Here is a 20,047-nt window from a genome sequence, read left to right on the forward strand (position 1 = left end):
ACCAAGGAGTTGCTTGGCCAAAGACACACAAAGGTTGGGGAAAAGGGATAGGGTATAAGTGTGTGAATGGGACAGAAAAACAAGAGAGTTCCACAGGGCCCAAGGCTGGGAAGCGGGCTGGTGGACAAGTAATAGATGCTGTGCAGGGGAGTTTCAGCATGAGAACTGCCATTGCAGGTTTAAACTCTACTCACTGGGCCTGGATACAATGAACACCCCTGTCATGTCAGTTTATACCCATTTCTTCATGTTCTGACACTTGAAAACTATTATTTTTTAGATAGAATTCTTGAGTATTTTAATTTTTCTAAATAGTCAGTGACACATAACAGTGTTTCTTTGATTACAAAAGTCTGAACTGAAGTTGTTTAAAGCCATTGCCCCTTTAGGGCCACATATATCTGACTTTTATCTTGGGTTATGTTCTCAAATGTTCTGGAGACAAGATAAAAGATACTAGGGCTTTTAATCTGTGACCCTTGAATTTTCCTTGTTGAGGTTTGTCGTTTGTTTTTTGCTGTTGCTGCAGTTTTGTTTTGTAGTGGGAATTTAGACAGTAATGACAGAAAGAACCATGTTTCCTTAAGTGGGTGATCCCATTCAGCAACAATAGTATTAATATTCTCACAGAGCAGAAGCCTTTTTTCTGGGTAGATGAGTGTTTTATAAAAGAAGTACCTCAGGACTCAGGACTTCAGCCTCTCTCATTCTCCACCAGATGGAGTTTAACATTTTGGATGGAAAGTCTGAAATGATTTTCCCTTGTGATACCCTGTTTTTTATGTCTGTGTATAAATGTATAATGACTAATTTGGAAATATCACTATCAATTTGTTAAACTAGGAAGCATTATTTCCCCTGGAATTAGTTTTTGCTCTGGCCCAGGATCACTGTGGTATAGAACTTTCACCACAGAATAGCCTCTGGTAAAAGATAAGGCCTCGACTTGTCCTGCTTTAACGCTTCTGTATATGTTTTAAAACCTTGCCCCAGTCAAGTCTCTAAGGATGTTATAAAGAGAGCAATGTATTATAAAGTGTTTCACTTTACTATTTTCCAAGGGAAAATGCAAATGATTACTATATTAGACATACAGTAGGAGTAGAAGAAGTGGCTGACTTAAAACATGGTGAAGGAGAATAAATGTTTCTGGTACTACAGTTTCAAGTTTTGAAGTGGACAGCCCAGCAAAACAAAGCTAGGGAGGCCTGGAGGCCACTGTCAAGTGAACTCATGTGCCTGGTTCTCCCCCATGTGCTCTTCACACCCCGACGCATCTCCACCTCCCTCATCATAGGAGGCACCTGCCCCTCTTGGGGATCAGGCTCTTGGCAGCAGCTCCTTTTGAGAAGTGAGGTGCTATGTAGAGCCTCTGCCATTCTTGAGAGTCCTGCCTGACAGTGTATTCTCCATTTTCTTAGCCCAGTAAATGAGGATAAGGATAAGTGAGGACACTGTATCGTGTAATGTGGGATCTTTTAACACATAAATTTGCTGTCTTTTCCTTTTAATGGTGAACAACCTTTTATGGTATCATGGGGTCTTGATACCATCTCTCATCTTCTTAATCTAACATAATTCGAATATTAGTCCTGCTACACAAATAGACTGCTAGAAACCACACTGGGATTTCATTCGCTGTGTGTCAACAGTAGAAATTCAGGAAAATCCTCTGGTTTTGCCAGCAGTAAGGTGCCGCGGCAGGTATCAAAGTCAGCCTCTTTTATTCCAAACCTAGTGATTTTGGTGGCTTTTCAGACACCTTTCATTATGTCTCCACACCTGCAGTCATCAAGGGATGTCTGGTCTAGCCATATGAAAACTGAAAGTCCAAAATAACCCAGGAAACTCCTTTATTCCTTTGGTTCTCACAAACACAGTCGAAGTATGTTGTTTCATCATGCTAATGGATTATAGTTGACTGTTAGATTTAGTGCTGAAAGAAAGATGGCCCACATCAGGAGCCACGTGTCTTTTCAGGAACCAGTGCTGTGAAACATCACGTCTTGATCAATATGGAAGTTGTCTTCTCTGTTTTGGTAGGCACACTTCCTGTTTCCTAACAACAGGGTGGTGGTGACATCATAGTGGGGTCCTGCAGCATGTGAAGAGGGAATATCAGACTCGGCATGCTTTTCTGAAAGTGACGTGTACTTAATTGATACTAATAGGATATGTAAGAACATGCCTTGTATGTTTGAGTCTTGATGATCTCTGACATGGGAAATGGAGTAAACCTTTTTTATAAAGGACAAAATTTGGGAGACCTGATGGTAAATCTAAAAAGTCACAACCCCTGCCAGAGTTTGCAGAACGGCACCCAGAAACCTAAGGATTGTGGTTTTAGGTTTATAGAACACATTTGGGGGCTTAGTCATTTAATAGATATTTTCTGTAGCATAAATGTAATCATCACCAGGAAATGTCTCTGAGCTTTCATTCATTAAACAAAATGTGCTAAACACTTAGAGGCAGTCAGACAGTGTTACTACAAAGCACCCCAGTATAGTATTTATTTTTTAAACATCATTACCACTTGGTAATATCTTGGTCAGCTCATAGCGTTCTGGAAAAAGCCCAGATCTTACGCTGTGCTTGTGCTGAGTTACTCCCTTAGTGTGCATTGTTTTGTTTTTCACTAAAGGTTTTCCTCCAGATTTCTTTCTAATTAATGTCAGTGTTTTCCAGGCATTATCTTCAGTCTTTTCCCTTTAAGGATCCTAGACCTGTTTTCTACTCTGCCAACCACACCATACCCAGGTTATCCTTCACCATCATATTGTGCCTGGTCCCTGGTTGATAAAGAGTGTTCATTAAAGGGCAATGTGAAAATGATGTGATGAAAGGCCACAGACCCCTTCTGAATTCTTTACCACCCTTAGCAACAGCAGGCTGTGTGGCTACCTGTCTTATCTTTTAGCAGATGGAATTCATGTTCTAATTCTCAGTGGAATAAATTAGGGGATGTTGGGAAACGTTTGCTTTTAATGAAGCAGGAGGAATTATACATTTTTGTAAGCCAGCCATTAAAATGTGGACATTAGGCATTTAAAAGAAGTTTCTATTTAGTTTAAAACTAGCAACTTGAGCTGCAATGATAAGAAATGCCCATGGGAAGCCTAATCCCTCAGCTCCACTGCACATTCCCTTGTTTTCTTGCCATAAAACATGATATAGCCTCAGGAATTTTGTTCTTGTGTTCTTGGAGTATTAGTGACTACATTTTAGTTTTCACCTTTTGTGTCAAAAATCATGCCGCCAGCAATTTGCTTTTCATCCTTTGATCCGAAGAATGTTTTCGTCAACAAATGCCGGACTTCAGTGCAAGGAATGTTAATGTGTACCCTCAGCTGCCAGCGAGGAGAACCATTTAATATGATGAAGTGCAGTGAGAAACATTATTCTTGTTGGAGTTTCAGTTCTTACAGTAAAGAATGATGTTTGATCACAGGTTTTAAAACCTATATCACATTTACTCTTAAAAATAATTTAAGTGAATTCTTAAAAATTACTAGCAAAGCTTTTTTTCGAAATGAAACCTGTAGAATATATTATCCTCGGGATTTTTATAGAATACATTATTACTCTTTTTAAGAAACACTTCCATGTGTAGAATATGAAACCATAATAGGCTTTAGGATTTATACTTAAAGCAGTGCTAATATTATTTTGAATGACACACATACGACACAGTCTTTTGCTTTACTTCCTAAAGTGAACAAACATTAAACTCTGCCCCGTTATGTTTTTAATGTGTTTTTATCTTTAAAATATATATATTATTGTATTCACGTTCTTTAAAAAAAATTTTTCCCTAGGTTGCCATTGTTTATCTGGCTTTCAGAGTAATATTTCTAAACATATGTGAAGAACAAAAACAGGCAAACTTCAACAACAAAAGAAGGTTGCTACTGAGTGTAGGTGGGCCGGGTTGCTACTACCCTCGGGGCCCATTCTCTCAGGGAGCCCCTCCTGCTTTTGCGACTCTGACTCTTCCAGCAGGTGTCACTCTCTGGCAGCAATGGGCGGGCAGGTTGCAGTTCACCTGACTCATCTTCAAATGATAACTTTTAAGATATATCTTTAGGGAAGTTGTTTGACATAAATTTATCAAAACCTTTACTTTTGACAAAAATGTTGCTACATTATATGCCTGCTTTTTCCCTCATGAATTGAAATTCACAGAAAATAAAGGAATTAATGTTGTGCTGATATAAAATTTTATTGAGTATTGGAAACATTTGTTTATAATGAGAGGGGAATGTGTCTGGAGGACATAATGAAATGGAACTTTTTGGACCATTTATGAATTTGCTAAGCAAATATCGATTCTTTAGGTCTGTTCTAGAGTCTCTGATGGCTGCAAAGGGGTAAGCCACAGTGCTTACACTCCTGAAGTATTAGTCCGTATTATATTATACACACCAGGAAAGGAACAATTGTAATAGAAAGGCAGAAAAGCAGTATATCTTATTGGCATAATGACAGGGCTCTTAAGTTCCTAGAAACCTGTTTTTGAATTCTGGCTTTGATGCATTCTAATCATTTATAGTACAGGCGTCTTAACTTCCTTGTGGACGATGGGTGTGGTATCAACTCTGTCATGGGGTGGTAGTTAGGTTTAAACATGGAGGGTGGTGTGGCATAGATGTTGGCAAACTTTTATGTCAGGGGCTGGATAGTGAATATTTTAGGCTTTATTTAAGCCGCATATTCTCTGTCATGAATACTATAACTGTGATTGTTGCACAAAAGCAGCCATAGACAGTATGTAAACAAATGAGCCTGGCTGTGTTCCAATAAAACTTTATTCACAAGAACCCGTGGAGAGCCACATTTAGCTGGTAATCATAGTTTGCCAATCCCTGATATAACAGTTAATCAGGCCGGGCACAGTGGCTCACACCTGTAATCCCAGCATTTTGGGAGGCCGAGGCAGGTGGATCACCTGAGGTCAGGAGCTCAAGACCAGCCTGGACAACACGTGAAACCCCATCTCTACTAAAAATACCAAAATTAGCCAGGCGTGGTGATGGGTATCTGTAATCCCAGCTACTCGGGAGGCTGAGGCAGGAGTATAGCTTGAACCTGGGAGGCAGAGGTTGCAGCGAGCCGAGATTATGCCACTGTACTCAAGCCTGGGTGACAGAGCAAGACTCTGAGACATCTCAAAAAAAAAAAAAAAAAAAAAAAAAAAGACAACGAAAAAACCAGTTACTCAACATAGTATCATAGTTATTACATTAAGTAACATGCAGCAGCAGCAGCAAAGTGAGCAGTATCACAGAGTCATATGTGACAAGTGTTTTGAGTCCATGACAAGTCCTTGTTCTTGTCCTCACAAGCTTGCTGTTCACAGGCAAGACACTTTTCCTTTCTGGGTCTTTTATCAGTACGACTTTTGATTTGGCAGCAGTAGTCTTGTTTGGGGGTCAGGGGCAGAGGTTAAGGGGGACAGGGAAGTATATAAAGGACTTTTATTTGTATGAATCCAAACAGAGAGCAGAGTTGTCTGTGCTTTGTTTTGGTGCCATGGATATTTAAAAGGATACCATTGTCTTCTGTTCACTTAAGCTACCCATTTTATCTTTTCTCTGTTACCCAGAATATCAGTCCTGTTTTAACAAATATGTAATGATTCAAAATTCATTTGCAGGTTTTTAAACTTTGACAGTGGTCTCCTCTAGTAGAGATTTCAGATACTATGTATTCAGAGACAGAAACATCATTCTGTGCTTATCTCAGTGAAAGAAACCCAGAAAAGCCATCCCAGCCCCTCCTACATCCTCTCCAAGCTACAGGCGTGTGGCTTGCCCAGGAGGGGAGAAGGGTGCAGAGAAGCCACCCTGTGTGTCTTCTCACCCATCCTGCTAATCGTGACCTGAAACTTGATATAATCAAGGCAAAATTAGATTAAAATGGAGCCACATAGTTTTACACTCCAAATAGTTTTTACATACATCAAAAAATATGGTGTTTGTTTTAAATTATTCATATTATTTGCATATACTAAAAAAGAAATCAGCATGCTTCTTGAAAAATATATATGTTAATAACAATTTGAAATATATAACTGATTCTTAAACTTTTATATAATGCAGTATATTTGAAATTTTAAAAGTTCAATTATTTACGTTCTCCTTGGGGACTACATTTTATACATTCTGTTACTTGTAATCAAATAATCATATGACGCTTTTCATGTCGGTACCTACAAAGACTGAATTCATGCATATTTATAAGGTAGCTTATTGACTATAATTCATTGTTGACCTTTCTGATGATTCTGTGGTTAGATTTTTAAAATGTGATTGAATGGAATGTCTAGGTGTAGACTAACATAGGTTTGAATCTCAGCTCTGACATTTATGAGCTGTGGGCTCAACACTTTAAAAGAAATTAACTGCATTTTTCATGTTTTAAATCGTTGTCTGAGAAAAAGTCAACTCCTTAATTAGTCCTTGTTTTAATTATGATCAAATAGTATTGGTTTGTACAGAGTGGCGCTGAGGATCCAGGCTATGGATGGCTGCAACTGGAACAGAGCCATTTAGTCAGCATATGTACAATAGAATAAAAAATGCAAAAAAAAAAAAAAAAAAAAATATATAAGAGCACTTTTAGGTACTAAGAATTTAAAATGTGTATATAGGTTAGAGTGCATTGGGGTGAAATTTCCTGTGCTTCCAAGTTAACCAATAGAAGTGTTGAAATTGATTTCAAGAATTGATAGTGTCCTATTAAACAATAGGAAGACAGAAGGTACTTGTGAGAAGTCTTGATTTGACTATGAGGCTAATAGGGAGGTGCTTGTTGTACAAGCTTATCTGAGAGAATAGTGGTATCAGTAGAGTAAAAGACCCTAAAGCGGGCCGGACGCAGTGGCTCATGCCTGTAATCACAGCACTTTGGGAGGCCGAGGCTGGTAGATCACTTGAGGTCAGGTGTTCGAGACTAGTCTGACCAACATGGTGAAACCCCGTCTCTACTAAAAGTACAAAAATTAGCCACGCATGGTGGTGGGCGCCTGTGATCCCAGCTACTCAGGAGGCTGAGGTAAGAGAATCACTCGAACCTGGGAGGTAGAGGTTGCAGTGTACATGTGTATTCCATATATACAAGTGAAGACATGAATCCATACCAATAACTTCCAGTCCAGCACCACTAAATTTATTCTAGTCTTCTCCATTTCCTTCTCTTCTTCACCCCCAGTGAGAAACCTGGTTCGCACCTACAGTATGTTTACGTATTTGCTCAGTTCTAGTATACAAATAAACTAGTTTCAAAAATCCTTACCTTTACTCCTGTAAGAAACAGATTTAAAATTACAGTGCAGTGTGTGCCATTCTTGTCTCCAGCCTTCACTGTCTCCACTCAAAACCCTCTTTGCCAAGGTTACCTGGGACAGGACCTTACTTTCCATGCCCTTAGCGTGGCTGTGCCATTCATGCAGCTGCAGTCAGAGCCATCTGTCTCAGCTTGCATTCCTCTTAGGTTCACCCCACATCCTAATGGATTCTGTTTTTATTTACTTACAACAAAATTTACTTTATGGTGTATAGTATGTGGTTTTTGGCAAATGCATAGAATTGTATGTTCATCACATGGACACAGGGAGGGGAACATCACACACCGGGGTCTGTCGGGGGGTGGGGGACAAGGATAGGGAGAGCATTAGGACAAATACCTAATGCATGCAGGGCTTAAAACCTGAATGATGGGTTGATGGGTGCAGCAAACCACCATGGCTCATATATACCTATGTAACAAACCTGCACGTTCTGTACATGTATCTCTGGACTTAAGGTATAATAGTTTTTTTTAAAAAGTGTATGTTTATCCCCCCTTTCTTTTCTAATGTTGGTCATTTGTATCTTCTCTCTTTCTTTCTTGGCTAGTGTTACCAGAGAATTTTTCCAACAACCCAGCTTTTGGTTTCATTGCCTTTCTCTATTTTTCTTTTTTCAATTTCATCGTTTCGGTTCTCATTTTTATTATTTTCTTCCCTCGCCTTGCTTTGAGTTTAGTTTGATCTTCTTTTTCTGATTTCTAAAACTGAAAAATTTAGATTTATCCAAGAGCCTTCTTCTTTTCTAATGAAAGTGTTGTATATGATAAATTTCCCACTGACTACTGCATTAGTTACGTCCCACAAAGTTTGAATGTTTAATTTTCATCCAGTTGAAAATATTTGACATTTTTGAGACTTTCTCATTAACCCAATGAATATTTAGAGATGTGTTCTTTTTTTTCCTTCAACTTCTAAGTTCAGGGGTACATGTGCAGGATGTGCAGGTTTGTTACATAGGTAAACGTGTGCCATGGTGGTTTGCTGCACAGATCATCTCATCATCTAGGTATTAAGCCCAGCATTTCTTCCTGATGTTCTCCCAGCACATTCCTATCACCCCCCAACAGACAGGCCCCAGTGAGTATTGTTCCCCCCAAAGTGTCCATGTGTTTTCATCGTTCAGTTCCCACTTATAAGTGAAAACATGCAGTATTTGGTTTTCTCTTCGTGCATTAGTTTGCGAGGATGATGGCTTCCAAATCCATCCATGTGCCTGCAAAGGATATGATCTCATTCGTTTTTATGGCTGCATAGTATTCCATAGTGTACATGTACCACATTTTCTTTATCCAGTCTATCATTGATGGGCATTCAGATTGATTCCATGTCTTTGCTATTATGAATGAACATGCATGCAAGTATCTTCATAATAAAATGATTTCTGTTCCTTTGGGTATATACCCAGTAATGGGATTGCTGGGTCAGATGGTATTTCTTCAGAGTTCTAGGTCTTTGAGAAATTTCCACACTGTCTTGCACAATGGTTGAGCTAATTTACACTCCCACCAACAATGTCAAAGCATTCCTTTTTCTCTGCAACCTCTCCAGCATCTGTTATTTTTTGACTCTTTAGTAATAGCCATTCTGACTGGCCTGAGATGGTATCTCATTGTGGTTTTGATTTGCATTTCTCTAATGATCAGGAATGTTGAGCTTTTCCTCATGTTTGTTGGCTGCAACATGTATGTGTTATTTTGAGAAGTGTCTGTTCATGTCATTTGCCCATTTTTTAATCAGGTTTTTTTTTGTCTTATAAATTTGTTTAAGTTCCTTGTAGACTCTGGATATTAGACCTTTGTCAGATGGATAGATTGTGAAAACTTTCTCCCATTCTCTAGGTTGTGTGTTCACTCTGATAGTTTATTTTGTTGCACAGAAGCTCTGCAGTTTAAGTAGACCCCATTTGTCAATTTTTGCTTTTGTTGCAATTGCTTTTGGCGTTTTCGTCATAAAATCTTTGCCCGTGCCTATATCCTGAATGATATTGCCTAGATTTTCTTCAAGGGTTTTCATAGTTTTGCATTTTACATTTAAGTCTTTAATCCATCTTGAGTGAATTTTTTTATATGTATTGTAAAGAAGGGGTCCAGTTTCAGTTTTCTGCATACAACTAGTCAGTTTTCCCAGCATCATTTATTAAATAGGGACTCTTTTCCCCATCGCTTCTTTTTGTCAGGTTTGTTGAAGATCAGATGGTTGCTGGTGTGCGATCTTATTTCTGGGTTCTCTGTTCTGTTCCATTGATCTATGTGTCTGTTCTTGTACCAGTATCATGCACATGTTCTTTAATTCTGCAATAATTTGATGGTTTTTCAGATATCTTCCAATTAGTTGATTTCTGGTTTAATTCTGTTTTCATGTAAAAACACACTCTGTATGGTTTCTACTGGTTTAAAATAGTTGAGGTTTATTTTGTAGCTCAGAATATGGTATATACTGGTGAATGTTCCACATACACTTACATGAAAGGTATGTTCTGCTCTTCAGTGGAACATTTCTATAAGTGTCTGTTAGGTCTTGATAGTGTTTTACACATCTCTTATGTGCTTTCTGATTTTCTTATTACATGTTCCATCAGTTACCGAAAGTGGATTATTGAAGTCTTCAGCTCTGATTATGGATTTATTTATTTTTGTTCAGTTTCCACTCATTTATTTTGAAGCTCTGTTGCGTACACACTTAGGATTGTTATGTCCATGGGATGACCGGTATCATTATGTAATGCTCCTGTTTATCCTCCAAATATTCTTGGCTCTGAAGTCCGCTTCGTCTGTTATTAGTATAGTTTCTGCAGCTGTATTTTAGTTATTGATTTATAGTATATCTTTCTCCAAACTTTTATTTTCAACCTATTTGTCTTTATATCAATATTTTTAAATGCATTTCTTATATACAGTATATACATGGGACTTGCATTTTATTCAATCCTAGTCATTTCTGTCTTTTAATTTATGTGTTAGACCACCCCTTTTAATGTTGTTATTTGTGTAATTGGATTAAAATGTACCATATTGGCAGCTGTTTTCTGTTTGTTTCATTTTTGGGTTTCAGTTTTCTTTTGATGCCTTCTCTAGTATTAATCGAGTGTTGTTTATGATTCTGCTCTATTTCCTCAACTGACTTACTATTTATACCTTTAAAAATTGTAGTTATCTACCTCAGATAATATTGCATTGCTTTACATGGAGCCTGTAGACTTTACTGCAGTATATACACAGCTCCTCCTTTCCGTCCTTTATGCTATTGTGGCCATACCTTTTTACATTTACATCTACTATGAATGCACAGGACATTGTTTTAGACATTCAGGTATCTTTTAGAGTAATTAAAAAATAAGAAAAAAAAATGGGGACAATTTATTCTGTTTTCACTGTTCTTTGTTTCTTTGTGTAGATCCGGGCCTCCATCTGATGTTATGTTCCTTCTGCCTGAGGAACTTCCTTTTAACATTTATTGTCCACTAGGTCAAGCAGCTGGCAATGAATCCCCTCAGTTTTTGTTTTTCTAAGAAAGTCTGTGTTTCTCTTTCATCTTTGAAAATTATTTTCAATGGGCATAGAATTCTGGATTGGACAGTTTTCTTGGTATTGTGACTGTGTTTTTTATTTGCACCATTTTCATTGAATTCTTTGTAGTAGTTTTCATCACTCAGCTGAAAGTCCCATCTGTTATTGCCTACCTTTCCCTTTAGAGCCTTCAGCATATTAACCATCGTTATTTCAAATTCTCAGTCATTTCTAACATAGGTGTCATATCTCACTGTGGTTCTAATGATTGCTTTGTCTCTCTGAAGCATGTTTTTTTCTTGCCTTCTTGTATGCCTTGTAATTTTGTGTTGAAAGCTGTACATCTTGTGTAAGACAGTAGAGACCCATGGAAATTGTTTGTATGCCTAGAAATGGGCATGCCTCTCCTTCCTAGAGGCCTTTAGCGTGGGAGTTACAGTTTATCTAGTTAGGAGTGGGCTGGGATTGAGCAATTTGTTGTCACTACAGCCATCCTCACTGCAGCAAAGGCTTCATGTTCCTGTAGAGATACCTTGTGTTTTGGTTGGGAGTTGGATCACAAGAACGTCACCTGTTCAGTTCTAGTTTTAGGTCTTCCTTTTGCACTGTACCTCAGAAAGGGTCTGTCTGCACGTTCTTGTTCTCCTGTTTCTCTCCAAGCACTATTTTGTTACCTGTAATTCTAAGCTCCTTAGCTTGGCACTGGGGGGTGAGGAGGAGGATGGGGTGCTGTCTCTGCTCCGATTGAGATTCAGTCTTGTACCTGCACCATTTTCTTAGGTTTCTGGGCTGTGGCCTTCTCAGTTCTCCTCCCCGTCCCCCAAGTGTTATAGGGGTTTCTGTGTAATCCTGTCCCTCCCCAGGGAGACAGGTTATGTGTGTATGGTTTTCCTGTTCCCTATCCACACTGCAGTGAGTTTTCACCAGTGTCCTAAGGACAACAGTGCGTGCCGCCCTTGTTCTCACAGGGTAAGTCTTTTGTTTTCCTGGTGGAGACAGGGGAGACGGTTCCAGGTGTAGTTCCTTGCCACTCCTGTTGAGTTACTGCTTCTCTCCCCAGTATCTGGAACGCAGTGGCCACTTCGTACCGCACCTTCCTGTGAGCACCTGAGTGATGATCATGGCATGGATCCTGTGTGAGAGTGTAACCGCCAGAGGTTTCACACAATCTTGGCAGCCCACTCTTGACTCTAACCAGATACTTGAGCAGGACCCTCCTGACCGGGGTTCTGTTGTGTCTGCCCTCGGTGACGCAAGCTTGTGTTTCCTTAGATTTTGGGCTGTTGATTATCTCGGACCTCGGCTTATTGATGGGTTTGGAAAAAGTTGTAAGTTTAAAGTTAGGCCATGCATATGTGTGTGTGTGTGTGTGTATGCACATGCACGCGTGTGTGTGTTTAACGCAGTCACATCCTTGTTAGACTTTACGGCAAGATCAGCCTTGAATGAAATCATCCTTTCTCTCCAGTAACTTATTCTCCCAGTCATTCCGTTCTCTCTAGTCTTTTTACAAATTTTACTTCTTTAAAGAAGACGCGTCTCCACACACACACAAAAATACCTAATTTGCTACTGATGTGGCGAATTCAAGTCAAATTGAGGATGACTCGAATTTTACAATGCCAAACATCAGACAAGGTAGAGAGGTAGCTGAGGCACAGGAGTCTGGGCATTTACCCGGAAATCACACATTCTGTCTCCAGCATAGGCCCCTAGAGCCATTCAATATTTTGGTATTATTTCATTTCATTACTTATTTTACAGCATAACAGTAGAACCCTAAAAGCAAAAGGCTTATGAAATCACATGCTAACGGAACCTAAATGCATGTTTCATCTTTGAGTTTTTTAATTATAAAAGTAACACACGTTTGTGATAAATAATGTAAAATGTCAAGTTCTTTTCATCCCCTAGAAATAATCACCCTCAAATCTTTTGTATGGATCTTCTAAGACTTTTCTCTGAGAACTTATTTTTGTCATATACAAAGAAAAAGTAGTAAAAAATTAACGTCTAGGCCATTTGGGAAAGGCAGCCTATTGCTTATTGCTCTGTTTACATGTTTTTCTCTCTTCAAAAAATACCTGTAAGTGCAGAATGTATCACAGCTAAACTGTACATTGTCTAATGTCATCTTTATTATATCTCAGTGACATTCCTCCCCCATAACTAAATTTTATTAAACTTTCTGTGTGAAAGAACCTCTAATTTGCAAGATTTTGAAAATGTGAAGAGTCTAAAAGTTCCACATGAGCTTATGAGATTTCTGAAACTATTTCCTGGGTCATCTTGAAGATTCCTTGTTAAACTCAGTTTCACATGATGTTATGAGGCTGATACTAACGACTTTTAGATAATATCCCCCTTTCTATGAGGAATGGGTTGAATCATATCACAGAAATTGACAGCAAATATTAGCATCTCTCAGCAAATAAGAAGGCTTACACATTAGGTGAATATGACGACACGGAGGACCATTGAAACATGCCTGTGTCAACCAAAAGAAGAAACTAAAGCACAAAGTGTGGTTGAAAGAGTTGACTTGAGCCAGAATAAAGACAGCTGCCCAGATGACTCACCCAAACTGCTTGCTTGGCCTTTGTTACACGCAGATTTTTAAAGGCAAAAAGAAAAAAAAAAACACAAAAACAAAAAAACAGGGCGGGGGAGGAGGGCGGTGTTACCGAGTAGACTGTTAGACAGTTCTGTCAGGAATTCTCATTGATATACAGGAGTACCAGTGATTAGTGACTGCCTGTCCGTGGTTAAGCTATAAAGTGTGGGATATGGTGTCCAATGCCACATTACTAGGTTAATTCGCAGCTACCTGTGGCAATGGGAAGCAGCTCCAGTAAAGTGGGGGGTAGGATGTGATTGCTGTGTCATCTTAATGCCTCTCTGAGGCCTAGTAATTTGAAAGGGCCCACATTCCTCAAATAAAAGTCCTTTTCTTTCCTCATCTGTGATACTATTCAGATCTAAAGAAAATGTATTTTGCTCACAGATACCAACAGCCATCAGCTTTTTGTGTTTGATTTAATTTGTTCAGGAAAAGGAAGATACAAAATAGAGAAAAAGCTCAGGAAAAGAGTTGCTTTGAACTCTTTATTAATTTTATATGTAGTTCAGTTGTGTTTTAAAGATTTTCTAAAGATTTTCAAGGCCTTCATTTCCTTGTTTCTTGATTACCCTCCGCCTGCCTCATTCGCCTTCTGAGAGTCATTTCCCATTCCTCATCCCTGACCCGGCCCCCACAGAGCTGCCCTCCTCTGAATCCTGATGGCCACCTGTCTTGTTCTTCCCCAGGGCCTTCTCCTCAGCCAGGGCGGAGGCTCGTTGTGGGCAGGGTCCTTGTCTTTTATAATCCTCACAGAGTTACCAAACCTATAAAAAACATTAAAAATAGCCTCTGTGCACTTGCAAAGCATTCCATCACATACTCTCTTGGTTGTTTTTATTAGATGAAAAACAGAGATTCAGTTATGAGCGATCTGGATATGATCTTGAAGAATCTGATGGCCCAGATGAGGATGACAATGAAAATGAGGACGATGATGACGACAGCCAGGCGGAATCAGTCCTGTCAGCCGCACCCTCGGTCACAGCCAGCCCGCAGCACCTTCCATCTAGGAGTAGCCTTCAGGACTCTGTGAGTGCTGATGAGGACGTCAGGATCACCGATTGCTTTTCTGGGGTACACACGGACCCAATGGACGTTCTGCCCAGGGCATTGCTCACCAAAATGACCATCCTGAGCACAGCACAGTCTGAGTACAGTAGGAAGACACTGTCCCCGGGGAAGGCCAGGCAGCGTGCCGCGAGAGATGAAAACGACACAACTCTGTCTGTAGACGCTTCCAGGTCCCCGTGTCATCAGATGTCTGTGGACTACCCTGAGTCAGAAGAAATTCTGAGAAGCTCTGTGGCAGGAAAAGCTATTGCTATAACACAGGTAAATGATTGGCCGTTGTTCTTTTATTTCCTTTTTCGATTTAACCTATTAAATATGGAGAACTTAATGGCTTAAGAAGAGAATGCACCCGAGTGATTTATTTAGTTCAAATCAGTCTGTTTGGCTTTATGTTTTTCTTGTATTTAAGGGTAGAGGACATTTTTGTCCTTTGGAATCATGTTGAGTATTTTAAGCGGTTCAGATATTTTATTATAACGCTGTGAAAGAACCAAATGGTTCTTGAAAAATATACCCCCTTATTTATATTTGCTTTTTGAAAAATTTTTGAAATTTAAAAAAAGAAAAAAGTGACAGTGGGTGAACACAAGTCCCGCAACTGATTTATCTGCTGGCCCCTTCTGAGCTGTTTTTCCACTGGTGCTAATGTGATGATGGGTTGTCACTGACTTATCCAAACATTTCGCACTTTGCCCCCATTGGCAAGACAGCCACCAGTTTCTATGGCAAAGTTAATGTGACCCGAAAACACATCAAGAAGTTCACTTTGCTTGAATGATCACATTGCTACCGCAGCTCGGGAGAGCTTTCTGCCCGGGAACTAGCTCAAGGCAGACACAGGCCTCTGAAAAGTCACGCTCCATGTGCTGCGAGTGAGTCCCTGCTCTACCTCTGGCTGTTTCGTGACAAATGATTAATTCTTGGAGGAATACATTCTTCTCTCATTGACAGTTCTCTTACCTCAGTACGTATGGAATATTGCAATAGGATTTATTTCTAACTGTGACAGATTGTGCTATAAGCGTCTCTATCCGAAAACCTCTCAGACACTTACCAGTGCCTGGAAATCTGGTTTTCAGTAGACATTTCATAAACTTGCAAATGAATAGACAAACAGCCAGAGACCTTTTTCTCAGTAACATCTTTTCACAAATAATTCTTTACTTCATTTTTCCCCATTGAGTTGTCACAGCCAACTTATATCTCAATTTCTCAATAACTCTTAATCTCTAAAATAAGATGGAGCTAGTGGTGCCAGAAACAGAAATAACGACAAAAATAACAGCTTAAGAATATAGCTGTGTCCACTTCTCAGAGTTATTCTCTGTATACAATATGACAAAATCCAGGAGATTTGCTTGAGACATGCAAAAGACTATACAAGATGTATCGCCATTATTTCTACCGGGAAAGAAAGAAATTAAAGATGTAATAATTTTTTAATTGGAAACTTATTTTTAAAAATCGAAAAATAATTTCATTGCAGCAAACTTCATTTTTATCAATGCAAATATGTTTACTTTTATCTCATTGTGAAGAAATAGATTTAGCACTAGCTTGATAGCTCGGGGATTATGAAAAAGCGGTCATAAAAGGATTGTTCTGTCTTGTCATTTAGAGCCCGTCACCTGTAAGACTTCCTCCTGCTGCAGCCGAGCACAGCCCCCAGATAGCGGCGGGGATGCCTTCTGTGGCCTCACCACATCCTGACCCTCAAGAACAGAAGCAGCAAATAACTCTACAGCCGACTGCAGGCCTGCCTCCTCCCCACACTCATTTGTTTAGCCACCTTCCTTTGCATTCCCAGCAGCAATCAAGGACACCTTATAATATGGTTCCAGTTGGGGGGATCCACGTGGTACCTGCTGGCCTCACATACTCCACGTTTGTGCCCCTTCAGGCTGGACCAGTGCAGCTCACGATCCCTGCTGTCAGCGTCGTTCACAGAACTTTGGGTACTCCCGGGGATACGGTCAAAGAAGTGTCTGGCCCTACAAACCCCGCCGGAGTGGCTGAATTAAGCAGTGTTGTGCCATGTATTCCTATTGGCCAAATCCGCGTGCCAGGCCTTCAGAACCTAAGTACCCCAGGCTTGCAGTCACTCCCCTCGTTAAGCATGGAAACTCTCAATATTGTAGGCCTAGCCAATGCAAATATGGCCCCACAAGTCCATCCACCAGGACTGGCTCTCAATGCTGTCGGACTGCAGGTTCTGACTGCAAACCCTTCCTCACAAAGCAGCCCCGCCCCTCAGGCACACATTCCAGGTCTCCAGATCTTGAACATAGCATTGCCTACCTTAATCCCCTCAGTCAGTCAAGTAACCGTCGATGCACAGGGAGCTCCTGAAATGCCAGCTTCCCAAAGCAAAGCATGCGAGACACAACCCAAGCAGACTTCTGTAGCCAGTGCAAACCAGGTCAGCAGGACCGAGTCTCCTCAGGGGTCACCCAAAGTCCAGCGGGAAAACGCAAAAAAAGTTCTGAATCCACCTGCCCCTGCAGGTGACCATGCAAGGCTTGATAGCCTGAGTAAAATGGACACAGAGAAGGCTGCCTCGGCAAATCACGTGAAGCCCAAGCCTGAACCCACTTCCGTACAGGGCCAACCAGTGTCCACGTCACAACCTCTGCTGAAGGCACATTCTGACGTTTTTACAAAGCCCTCAGGCCAGCAGACTCTCTCTCCAGACAGACAGGTGCCCAGGCCCACAGTACTGCCACGGAGGCAGCCCACTGTGCAGTTCAGCGACGTGAGCAGTGATGATGACGAGGACAGGCTTGTGATAGCAACCTAATGGGTTTTATTTTTTATTGCTTTTTTTTTTTTTTATAACACTTACAGGTTTCTTTGAAAACCCTCCTTTCCTTAAAGCACATTTTTCTGACATAAACTCATGACTAATCTTTGTGCAATCATGAACTTTTGACCAATAATTGTTGTTTTGTGTCAGCTCCAGCCATTTTTGTACATGTTGTATAGACAATTGTGCCTTTTAGGAGCTTTATGTTTAGAAACTGTACAGATTGTTGAATATCTATATACATAAAAATATATTATATATGTATATGAAAACCAGGTAGTTATTTGTGTTTAGTAAGGAAGACCTGTCAAATAAATCAAATGATTAAATTATATGTTCCACTGTTAAATATAAATTTTATGGCTATGGGGCAGAGTTTCTGTGTATAAATTAGTATGTAAACTCCATATTTATTGTATTCATATTAGTCTTTGAAAATGGGTCTGTTCTCCTTATGTAAGACAGTAACTTTACACTTCAGACAGATTTTCTGTGTTATGAAATGTTTCAGTAAAATATTGTTTACTGACTTTACCATTGCTTCAGTTGTGCCTTCTTTATATCATCCAGTGATCAGTGATCTGCATTTGGAAAATAGCTCTGGGTTCCATTCTTTCCACATTCCCCTCAACCCTTAGTTTTTTTTTGTAAACAGAGACTTGAGTCGCCTTTCTACCATGCGAAACTGTAACCAAAATCCATACAACTGCGAGACCTATTTTTCTTACTTGTGAGAAGTCATTTCATTGTTATTATTAGAAGACTAAATATATAAGAATACTTTCTGTACGTACATAAAGCAAATAGCCTAAAATGGGCAACGTTCCTCAATGAGGGTATGGAAATTTCTGGGGAACATGAGTTAAAACCCATTGTCCTTAGAATTTGGCTCAGATGAGACCCGTATAACCCCATTTCCAGGTTCTAACACCAGATTTGTTCGTGAGCTATGGGTTCTTCTTTCCCTTGATCCTGTTACACTCACAGAGCTCTGTCCAGCACTGAACTGCAGAGGGCCCGAGATGACGGAAAAGCCAAATCCAGACTTCTAAATTACTTAAGTGACTCTCTTTAGATATTACTGTTTCCTGTCCTGGAACATTAAACCATCCTTCTTCAGAAAAATATGGGGGCATGGGGAGCCCCCAATTACCACTGCAGTGATTTGCATTAGTAATGATTACAGATGCTAGGTTTGTGAGAAAAGTGTTTTAATGTTGGAATTTGAATACTTACTACATCAGTAAGTCAATGTATTCACATTTTTAAAGGCTTGTTTAAAAGATTGCAGAGACATAAAATAGGTAAGACAACAGCATGATTTGCGGGGTGAGAGGTAGGGGACAGCCTATCAACTAAGGGTTTTGGAGACCTGCTGCTAGCCAACCCCAGCTTCACGTCTGTGACTTTGCAAAGACCTGGCATTTCAACTTGCTTATCCTTATCTCAATTAGGATCTCCAAGGTGTGCTGCAGTCCCAGCACGCTCTGGTGGATCTGTGATGCTTTAAATGCATGCTTCAATTTGCATTTACATATTCCATAGATTAAGTAACAAAATTCTCCCAAAAAAGATAAAACTACATTTTATATTCTGAGATAGCTTTGGAAAGAATTCTGGAAATACCTGCTCTAGGGATGGCATTGCCCTATCAGTAATAGTAGTTGAAAATGAGGTCTGTTATCCGTCCAATTTCTCAAAATTAATGTTGAACTGTGTCATGAACTTAACTTTTTATTGCCTAAAATTTTAAAGCAGTATGATAAGCATATTCCTAACTCCATAATGAAGTACAGATGACTTCTCTAAATTCAAAATTTATGCTTGGAGTTTTTAGCATTGAGGTTTTTTTAGTTTCTATAGATTTTTCTTAATTTAAAAAATTTCTGTACTTAAAAACAAGTGTTGTGATGTGAGTGGATGTTTCCTTGAAACTTTCATAATGCTGTAATGTACCTTACTCTTATTTTGTACTTTTCACGATTCTTATTTTGGGCTTTTTCAAAATTCAATGCATCATGCCCATACCTTTAATATTAGCAACTTTCAAACTTTACTGTGACCTTTCAAGTATTTTGCTAGTATTTACAGTATGCAGCTCTATAAAGAATATTACCAAAATCCAACCCATTATACTTTGAAATCACATGCACAAAATAGACAAGGGAATAATAATTTTGTGCTATTTCTTCAAAGTCGTCTTTTCCCAAGGAGCAGTGTCCACTTGATATTCCCAAGTATAAATGACTTGCAAATAAGGTAATTCAGAGAACTGGTGGAACTACATTTGACTTTTATTCTGTTGCACCGTCATGTGTGGAGACCCAGGCCCGCAGAGAACTAGGGTGCAATGACATAGTAAATCTCTTTGATAATTTATTAGCAAAACAGGTGAAAGTTTTAATGTGTAACAATTTCAATACCTTGTGTGAATCCACTGCAATGTCATCATCAGAAGTACTGGAAAAAACAGCTGAAGAACCAAAGGTCGTTTTTCTAGTTAAAGATTATTATATCTGGCTTATGAAAATGTATTATAAAGTAAATCAAGGGCATTCAAATAACTTATTTTCATTCCCTAAAGTTTAAGCCAAAATGATAATTATTTCTTTCAAAATGATAATTAACTGATGGTATTTAATGTACAAATTTTCTCAGTTATTTTTTTATATATAGACCTGATTTTCCTTTCACAG

General features: G+C 39.4%; 1 protein-coding gene across 2 annotated transcripts in view; it reads left to right on the top strand.

Moving 5' to 3' along the window:
• HIVEP1 (human immunodeficiency virus type I enhancer binding protein 1) overlaps positions 1–17,885 on the top strand; it is a 166,584-nt gene extending 148,699 nt beyond the window's left edge. For both annotated transcript variants that reach the window (XM_025384158.1, XM_025384157.1), the window contains 2 exons: positions 14,319–14,809; positions 16,167–17,885. In XM_025384158.1, coding sequence (XP_025239943.1) covers positions 14,319–14,809; positions 16,167–17,345 — 1,670 coding nt within the window. In that variant the 3' untranslated portion in view covers positions 17,346–17,885. The remainder of the gene's footprint in view (positions 1–14,318; positions 14,810–16,166) is intronic.
• The last annotated feature ends 2,162 nt before the right edge of the window (positions 17,886–20,047 follow it).

The sequence above is a fragment of the Theropithecus gelada genome, chromosome 4 (assembly GCF_003255815.1).
Source record: "Theropithecus gelada isolate Dixy chromosome 4, Tgel_1.0, whole genome shotgun sequence".
Taxonomy (NCBI): domain Eukaryota; kingdom Metazoa; phylum Chordata; class Mammalia; order Primates; family Cercopithecidae; genus Theropithecus; species Theropithecus gelada.